This window comes from Mastomys coucha, chromosome X (assembly GCF_008632895.1).
Source record: "Mastomys coucha isolate ucsf_1 chromosome X, UCSF_Mcou_1, whole genome shotgun sequence".
Lineage (NCBI taxonomy): Eukaryota > Metazoa > Chordata > Mammalia > Rodentia > Muridae > Mastomys > Mastomys coucha.
In genome coordinates this window covers 94086886-94097019 of record NC_045030.1, presented here as the reverse complement: position 1 = coordinate 94097019, position 10134 = coordinate 94086886, and the positions used below count along the sequence as shown (strand labels likewise).

At 35.8% G+C, this 10134-nt stretch overlaps 1 protein-coding gene across 1 annotated transcript in view; it reads left to right on the top strand.

The window, feature by feature from the left end:
• Positions 1-10134, top strand: part of Pola1 (DNA polymerase alpha 1, catalytic subunit) — a 312053-nt gene that overhangs the window by 39495 nt on the left and 262424 nt on the right. Inside the window, exons 16-20 of the mRNA XM_031364848.1 lie at positions 1476-1560; positions 2776-2837; positions 3624-3713; positions 6218-6334; positions 7417-7592. Of these exons, the coding sequence (XP_031220708.1) occupies positions 1476-1560; positions 2776-2837; positions 3624-3713; positions 6218-6334; positions 7417-7592 (530 nt within the window). The remainder of the gene's footprint in view (positions 1-1475; positions 1561-2775; positions 2838-3623; positions 3714-6217; positions 6335-7416; positions 7593-10134) is intronic.

The following is a 10134-nucleotide window of genomic DNA, read 5'->3' as shown; positions in this document are numbered from 1 at the left end:
TAGGAGCTGCGGGACGGCATCCTACAAGTAGCCACTAATATATGTGAAAAAGAAAGAGATAATACATGCTTTTGTACCTTCTAATAGAAATAATTAGTAGTACATCTAAAATAGTCCCAGGAATTGGAACCTGGTTAGATCAAGTTTTTTGATCTAACTGAATTTGTTGACAGAGAGAGGAGAAGGTGTTCACTAACCCTGTTGAGATACAAACTGGGGTGACAGGGGTTCTCTGGAGAGATGGCCAGTGATTAAGAGTACTGGTTGCTCTTCCAGAGGTACTAGGTTCAATTTTCAGCACTCACATGGCAGCTCACAAATGTCTATATCTCCAGTCTCAGGAAACTGGACACTCACTTCTGGCCTCTGTGCTATTAGCTTTTGGGTTCACATCTGGGTAAGAGTGTTTGATACTTTTCTTTCCCGGTAGCATAAATAGAACCCCTGGCATTATTAAAGCTAGTCTGTATGGATGAAAAGTTTGTACTAGTTTGGTTTCTTCGTGTTCTGACTCAGCTATGTGGTGTCTTTTGTAATAGGGTCTCACTGTCAAGTTCTGGAGTATATCCAAGGTCACTGGTAATAACCTGTAATGTTGGGGTGAGGTATGGGATCCCACTGACCAATACCTTGAAAAGAGTCAACCTATACCTGGCACTGGGCTTTGTATTTGATAGCCTGTGGTATCTGGGAGAGGCACTGTTCCCTGCTAATAGAATAACTCCATTTGAACTCCTTTTGTATATGTGTATGTGTATGTGTATGTGTATGTGTATGTGTAGGTATATTATAGGTAGCTTCTACAGCATTGGCTTTTCAAATGTCTTTAGTGTTAGCTAACTTCCTCTATATGAGCCTCCCATTACTCACATTTGGTCCTTCTTGTTTAATTATTCCCTCTTTCCCTTTCATCACCTGAGTTCTATTCTGCTTTCCTTGAAATAACTGCACCCATGGCTGCTAACTAGTTTCCTGCTTTCTCTGGGTATGAGAGAGAACATGTGTTTGTTTTTCTAGGTTTGTGATATTTCATTCATTATTTCCAGCTCCAACCATTTGCCTGAGAATTTTATAATATTCCATTTTGTATATGTACCGTGTTGTCATATTCATTCAGCAGTTGATGGACATCATAGTTTTAATTTGCTTTTCCCATGTAGCTAAGGACATTGAACATTTGAAAACATACTTCTCAGCTATTTGTATTTGTTCTTCTGAGAGTTTTATTTAGTTTCATGCCCCAACTTTTAGTTAGGTTATTTTTTTTCTTGGTATTTAGATTTTTCTATATTGTAGATACTAACCCTTTGTCAGAGCTTTAAAAATGTTCTTAAAAAGGTTAAAAGAATTTATATATATTAAAATATGTTTTAACATTATTAGTCATTCTTGTGGTAATGTAGAATGTAAGTAGTTCCTGTGGTAATGTAGAACATACAGCAGGTCTCTGATTTTCCCCACTCCTTTCTTTGCAGATTATTGCTGTGGCAGCTCTGGTCCATCACAGTTTTGCATTAGATAAAGCACCTCCAAAGCCTCCCTTTCAGACGCATTTCTGTGGTATGTATTTTTAAGAGATGATTTGCTAATAGTTTATTCTTTTTTGGTTTGACCTTCTTTGTCGGTTGGATCAGTAACTTGTCTTTTGAAACTTGTTTTTGAAAGTAGTTAGGGCACTTTAGTAAAGATGCTCAGTTGTGAAAACTTGAGTTTTATTGAGCAAAATCATCTGTGTCATGAGGCAAAATGGCAAGGAATAAATGAATCTTTACCTATTTGGAAGACATCTTAGTCAGATTAAACTGGAATTGAGTTGTGATGTACCTAAAATTCAGTGGGTGCAACAGTTCCTAGAATGAGGTATGTGTGTTTTGTGAGTTGATCTTCAAGGAAGAGTCTGACATTCCATGTTGAGAGATTGGTTATTAAATAATTACTTTGTTTAAAACGACAGTGGGAAGTAAGATTTGATGTTTCATATTTCCTGAGAATTTTTCTAGTCCAGAACCAGAGATTTCTTTTGGACATCTCTTGTGTCTGGCTTCCTTGGTATTAGGAAAGTGGTATCAGGAAATATTCATACAGGACAATATGCAGTATGATTAGTGTGAAGTTTTATCTCTTACATGAGAAACCAAATACTGATAGCAGCCTGGAAAATACACGGAACATGATAGGTTTTAGGTCATTTCAGCAAACATTTATTTACCCTCTCTGTGAATGTCACTATGTGAATGCCTGCTGTATATGGGACAAGCTTTTGGTATAGTAAGGGGAAGCCTTGGTCCACTGTACTGCTTAGCTTTGAGAAGGTTGAACCAATTTCTTCTGTTGTGTTCTGGTTGAAGCTTTTGTGGTAATTGGGTTTCCTTCATTCTAACTTGGAAAGCAAGTTTTTTTTTTTTGGTTTTTCGAGACAGGGTTTCTCTGTGTAGCCCTGGCTGTCCTGGAACTCACTCTGTAGACCAGGCTGGCCTTGAACTCAGAAATCCACCAGCCTCTGCCTCTCAAGTGCTGGGATTAAAGGCGTGTGGCACCTCTGCCCAGCAGAAAGCAAGTTTTTGATTAAAGCATTTTGTACAGTTATAAGGGTATACGGATCTCTGCTTGGCTGTTGTTTTTAGGTCCAGCAACATGACTGACTGAAGATCTTGTCCTTCTTAACTTTTTAGGGCCCACAAGAAATTTATATTAAAGCAATTTCTATTTAGAAGCATGTAGAATCTGAAATTGGGCTAAGATGGGTGATAGAATATAATTTTTTCCTTCCTATAGTTGTGTCTAAACCAAAGGACTGTATTTTCCCATGTGATTTCAAAGAAGTCATTAAGGAAAAGGTAAGTACTCACTCCTTTTAAATGTTGAATATCTGTTTGTTTGGAAAGAGAATAGGAGAATGGAATGGACTAGTAGAAACAATCTATTCTGTATTTTATTCAATAAAATCTATTCTTGGTACATTAACTTGATAAAATGCATTAGGAATATAAGTCTAGACCTGTAATAATTCTTGAGTTAGTTTCTGAAGATAGTGGAGTTATGACATGGATACATTCAAATTTCCCTTCAGTTAGCTTATGGAAGCTTTTCCAAAGTGATCATGTATTTTGGGACCATATTGGGTAGAGCCCCTCCCCAACTTGAGGGAAACCGTATAGAATTGGGAATACTCTGGGTGTTAAAGGGTCATGCAATGACACGGTTGATATTTATTGGTTTTTACTGTTATTTGAGATTAGTTTATAGAATCCTTGGGATTTCTTTGGTAAATACATAAGCAGCAAATTCTTCCAGGGATTATATAGCAAAGTCACTAATATTTTTGAAAGGTACTCTGATTTATATGGTTTAAAATTTGTCCAGTGTGCAAACATATCTCTGTGGAAGGACATTTCTGCTCTAGATTAATTTACATGTATATTACTAGAATGAGGTCCTCAGAGATTTTGTACAGTTATTATTATGTAAAACCTAGAGTCAGAAATGTTATTGCTATGTCTTGTTTTGAAGTGAGTGGTTACATTTACTCCTAAGAAATCTTACTCTGGTTGGGCAAGAAGGTAAGGCATCTGGTATTTTAAAATACTAACGCTTGTATTTTTGTTTTTTTTTAATCTTAACAGAATATGAAGGTTGAGGTTGCTGCAACAGAAAGAACCTTGCTGGGATTTTTCCTTGCAAAAGTTCACAAAATTGACCCTGATATTCTTGTGGTGAGTAGATATTTGATCATGTCATGGGGGAAGTGTTTGATTTCTTCATTCTTTTTGGTGTGACTTTGTTAATTATTTACTTTTTATTGGTTATCTACTTTTGAGTATTAAAGAATGTTTTTAGAATGAAATGACCCTGTGGCTTGATGAGACTTCTTCAGATAGGAAGGAAAATTCTAATCCATGCAGGGTAATTTTTCCTGGTGTAAAAGTAGCCCTTGAATTAGTAGTCAGCTCAGGATAACTCAGTTACCTACATTTAGAAAATAGCACATTAGTAAGTGAATGTGTGTATAAATTGCTAGTATCTTGTGGCACATTAATAAGTGAATATGTATAAATTGCCAGTATCTTCAGAATTCTAATTGGTTTGCTTGATTTGGGTCAAGTTACAAATACAAAATAAATATTTTAATTTTAGGAGTTCAGTGAATCTCTATGATTTTTGAGAGCTCCTGAGTAAGGATTTTTTTTTCTCTCTTGACAATTTGTTGGTGAAGATAATAATTTCCTGTTGGCTTGTGCCTTTTCCTTGTAGTAAAGGAACATTTTCCTTTTGTGTATCCTCTGACCTCCCTTTGTTTAGTGGTTTCTTGATCTAAATTCCTCCTCTTTTGTCTTTGTTAATGGACCAATCAAATTATATTCTTTTTGCTTTTTTCAGCAGAAGGTAGGCTATCCGTGCCTATATTTCAAATGCAATATTAGCAATTTGGTTACATCAAAGTCTTGTGCTGTTAAATTAGAGATAAGTAGACATTTGAGAAAAAAATGGAGGGGCTGGGGATATTGCTCCATAGTAGAATGCTTGCTTACCATATGGGAGGCCCAAGTTCTAGGTTCTATCATCAGTACTGTAGAGAAGAAAAAAAAAAGAGAGAAGGAAATGTTAACTTTGTTGGCAGCACCATTTTTGCTCTTGGATACCTTATCTGGAAGTGGTGTAGCTAATGTCCTAAGAGCCTATGTATGGATTGTTGCTGAAGTCTGTATAACCTTACAGTATTTCAGGATTTGTCTTTAAAGTACCAAGAAAATTCAGTAGTCCCTTATTTGCATTTACTCTTTCAAAACAGTTTTTTGAATCCCAAGTAGATGTTACAGAGCCTGGGATACATAGCCTAGGGAGTTAGAGACAAGTCTGTGATGAACCCAGATGTAAGATAGGATCCTGTGTGAGACCCCAGCCATAATAATTGGGAAATAAGTTTCATGCCCTTCCGATCTTTTATTAATAGAGAAACTGCCATAAATATGTAGATATGTAAATGTATGTTTATATGTATAAATATTCATATAGTGGCAAACTTTTTATAACCTAAAATTAGTTATCTTGACTACTCTTTGATATAGGTTAATTGGTACTATATGCATGTATAACATACTGTTGTTATCACCTCTATTACTACCATGTTGCTGTCTCTCCAGCTCTTCATATTTTAGAATTAAGATTCTAGCCAGGCAGTGATGGCGCACGCCTTTAATCCCAGCACTTGGGAGGCAGAGACAGGTAGATTTCTGAGTTCAAGGCCAGCCTGGTCTACAGAGTGAGTTCCAGGACAGCTAGAGGTGTACAGAGAAACCCTGTCTCAAAAAGCCAAAAAAAAATTTACATTATGATTCATTACAGTAGGCATATCACAGTTATGAATAGTGGAAATAGTTTTATGGTTGGATACCACCACAACATGAGGGACTGTAGTAAAGCATTGCAGCATTAGGAAGGTTGAGAACTGCTCCTCTAGACCATAATTTCCCCATTTCTCCAGACTCTGGGTATTAGTTCTACTTTCTAAGATTTTGTTCACTCTACATGGTTGTGTAATACCTTTAATCAGAATTCATCTACATATTCATCTGAGTTATTTGAAACCATCTTTGTTTTTTTATTAAACCTAGCTATGTGAAAAATATTATTCAAAGGATATTAATTAGAAATTATAGAAATGAGAATTCAGGTTGTGTCAAATATTTCTATTGTATAGTTTTGTTTCCTTGTTTTTAACTTTATCAAACCATTCAGTAGCATTTATATTTTATAGTATATTGATTAAAGGTCTAACTCACTAATGTTCATGTTCAGTTTTTCAAGAAACTGGATAGGATTCCTCAGAAGTCTTATGTAAACTTATACAACATAGATTTTCTGTTTTTAAGGATGCTTTTATTGATCATGTAAATGGTATGGGACATTAAAGTTTGCATTTGCCTCCAACATTGTAAGACTTAAGCAGTAAATTAAAAGATACCATATAAACCTTGCATCAATTAGTATAAAATAAAGTTTATCCCAGCAATCTCCTTAGCAGCCTAGTTAATGTCAAGACTAATGAATGCTGCTGATGAATAAATTCCTGAAGAAGAGGGGACTCCAATCGGAGGTAAGCTCTTGATGTCTTCAATTAGAGACCAGAGAAAGAAAGGGCAATGAAATTCTGTGCATTTGAAGACAAATCCTCTAATTTGTGTTCATTATGTGATTAGCTGCCTTTTTTTCTGACTAGGGTCATAATATTTGTGGTTTTGAACTGGAAGTGCTACTGCAAAGAATTAATGAGTGCAAGGTTCCTTACTGGTCCAAGATAGGTCGGCTGAGGAGATCCAACATGCCAAAACTTGGGGTAATGATTTCAAAGTTTCACTTCGTTATTTGGCCTTTAAATATGGAGTAGCTACTAGAGAATACACTGTTTTTTGAGTAGGCATTTGTTGTTTAATATACCATGGTCTATAAAGAGGAAAAATTTAAAGTAATACCAGGAAGGTCTCAAACAAACAAACAAACCTCGCAAAACACCCAACAACAAATAAACTTAAAACAACTAAAAGAGAGAATTAAGTGGGAGAGAGAACAGAGAAAGAAGGGAACATGGACTTTAAAATAGTAAGGCCTTGAGTTCTGAACTTAAATCTCAGTTCTTTCCTTTTCTAGTTAAATGATCTCAAGTAACATAATCCCTCTGAGAATGTCTCAAAACCAAATAAAAGTTGCTATGAGAGATAGCTCCAACAGAAAATACTTAGCTCCCTTCAACTACGTTTTCAGCCTGAATAATAATCATCCATGATTTCAGAGCCTACCAAACCTGCCCAAGGTTTATTTCTTTTATTACTAGATTTCGTTTTTAGATTTAAGTGCTGATATTTAAAAGTACCTGTGGCTTTTATAAATAAACTGCTGTATTCAAGAAAGACATTCAGTGCCAAAATTAAAATAACACTGTAGAAGAAGGAGTAGAATCATCTATAGAGGCCAGTCACTGATAAAACACTTTCATATATTAGTCATTTTTGCCTCAGTTAATCACTTCATTAGAATCTATAAAATGTTTTTTTCGTTCTGTCCATGTATATTAGTTATTAGTTATTATTTTCTTTCCTCCATTATCCAACAGTATTTGGTTATGCAGTAACAGTTTACAGGAAGAACAGGGTAAATATTAACTTCCTGTTCACTGCCAATTTTCTGTGCAGGACATTGAAAGCTATCACATGCAGTGCCAAGCAAATGTTTTATTCACTTTGATAAACAGAGTACCTAGAACAGCATCAGATACATAGTAGTGCATAAGCAGTGCATAACTTATGAGTAGAAGGAGAATTTTAGTATTTTAATTTTGGGGGCAGTTCCAAAGTAGGTTAAAACAAAATGTTCTCAGTACTTGTTCCTTCATGGGATTTGGTTTTTGTTCCTGATTTGTAGAGCCGGAGTGGATTTGGTGAAAGAAATGCTACCTGTGGCCGAATGATATGTGATGTGGAAATTTCAGCAAAAGAATTGATTCATTGTAAAAGCTACCATTTGTCTGAACTTGTTCAGCAGATTCTGAAAACTGAGAGGATTGTAATTCCAACAGAAAATGTACAAAACATGTATAGGTATGACACTGGATTCTTCAGAATTCATTTTTCTTGAAGTGAGCAATAGTAGGGTGTCACTCTCCCTACTGTCCTTCTGCTAGAGAGATACGCTAGCCAGCCAGTTACTGGTGTCATGGAGCAGACAGTTAAATTCTTTATAACAATTATACCACATCCTTTTATACTTTAAATTAGTTTATCTCTTGAATTATTCTTATTGAGTCAGTTGAATTCTATCTCTCAACCCCTCTTTTTCATGTTTTCTAATTGGAGATTAATAAGATTTTAGATTTTTATCCTTAACTCTCATTTGAGAAGCAGTGTGGGCATTTTGAATATATAAAAAACAAGTAAGTAATTTAGACATATCATGTGCTTCTTTTGGTTTCTTGAGACCCAATCCTGTTCTATAATTCAGGTTAGCCTTGAACTTGAATCCTGAGTGATTGGATTACAGATCTCAAGATCTGAACCACCAAGTCCATTTTTTTTAATTTGAGACATGGTCTTTCTGAATATATAGATAGCTCTGGCTGTCCTGAAACTCTCAGAGATCTGCCTGCTTCTGCTTCTCGGGTGCTTTGACTAGAGGCGTGTGTCCCTACATCCAGCTGTGATTACGTTTTAAAAAATTTTTATTTATTTTATGTACATTGGTGTTTTGACTGCATGTCTGTCTGCCTGAGAGTGTTGGATCCCCTGGAACAGGAGTTAGAGATAGTTGTGAGCAGCCATGTGGGTACTGGGAATTGAACCTGGGTCCTCTGGAAGAACAGCTCTTAACCACTGAGCCATCCCCCCAGCACTGATTATTTATTTTTAAAACAGGTTTCTTTTTCCTGTTCAGTCCTTTTTAAAACCTAGCTCTCCTTAGTCCTTCAGCTACTTTTATATTTTCTCTCTAGGTTATGAGATTTTCATATTGGGGCTAATGCCACGTGCCTGTGTAGCTTTGCTTTAAACTTTAGGTTAAATTTTAGATTTACCTGATGTTTAATATGAACCTCCAGATTGTTAAAAAACTGCACACTGTTTTTTCTCCTAGTTTTTTTTCTCCAGGCTTTCATAGCTATATCAATGACAGTTATGGATGTTTAGTACTATTAGAAGCCTTCAAAGTCATCTTCTACCCGATACTTCTTAGACATCCTTGATTCTTCTGTGTGACACCCCACAATAGATTCATCAAGGACTTTTTCCAGCTCTGTCTTTAATAAAGCTTCTAGCACTTATTTAACCTTCACTGAGCATACCCTAGTCCAAGCCACCATACTTGTCCTGGATGTGTCTTAGTTCATTTTCTGTTGGCAACAGCACAATGCCACATATTGGATAAGATAAAAAGGAAAGAGGTTTGTTTTGGTGTATGATTCTGGAGGTCCAAGATTGGTGGATCTCGTCTGATAAGAGTTATATCATTGTATCTCTATCATTAGGTCTGAAAAGTGCATGTCTATTTATATCTACTAACCTCTTTTACAAAAACACCAGTTTGCAGCCGTGGAGTCTCAAAGGCTTCATCTTTAATACCTTTGTAGTTTTGTTTTTAGCCTTATAGTATTTCATAGGTAGCTGTTGGTGCTAATAACACCAAGCAAGGTCTGAGACTCTAGCCCCATATGCCCCATAGTACTTCATAGTGGGGATTAAACCCTACTCAGTTTCAGGAGAGATAAACTATGTCAAACCGTAGCAGTGGGTTTATGTACTAATTTTGTTGCCTTCTTCAGGTCTCTTCTTAATTTAGGACCAGAGTAATCCTGCTAAAATTAAGTCTGATCAAGATTTCTTGGTAGTGATAGATACTGTTTTCTTCACAGTAAAGTCCATATATTAGCTTACTAGGTTGTATACACTGTGTCTTTGTGCTATTGATTTCCTGTTATTCTACTGCTGTCTCCATTATTCTGTGATCTAGCCATATCAACTTCCATTGTGTTTCTGCAAAAGCTATATTGGTACCTCACTCAGGAGTCTTTGTGCTTTTATTTGTAATGCTCTTCCCTAAAATACCCAACTATAAGGCTTGCTCTGTCACTTTTGGGCTTTATTTTCAGTGACATTTCCCTTGCTCTCTAAGTGAAAATTCAGTTTCTCCTCCTGATTGTTTATATTTTCTTTATTTCCTACCCTTTTGTTTGTATTCAACATTGTATAAATATTATCTACTTCTTTTTCTTTTTCTTTTTCTTTTTCTTTTTCTTTTTTTTGAGACAGGGTTTTGTAGCCCTGGCTGTCCTGGAACTCACTCTGTAGACCAGGCTGACCTCAAACTCAGAAATCCACCTGCCTCTGCCTCCCAAGTGCTGGGATGAAAGGCATGCGCCACCACTGCCCAGCTTCTTTTTTATACTCTGTCTTCCTCACAAGACTGGAATTTGTGTCTTTGGTTCCAGCCAGTGTGTGCCTCAGATATAGTAGGCATGTAATATATAAGTACTTGATTGTATGAATAAAATAATTTAGATAGTTTTAGGTTAGAATTAACACTAGATAAATCTTTGGCTATAGTTAACACATAATTTCATGGTTTTTTTTTTTTTTTTTTTTTTTTTTTTTT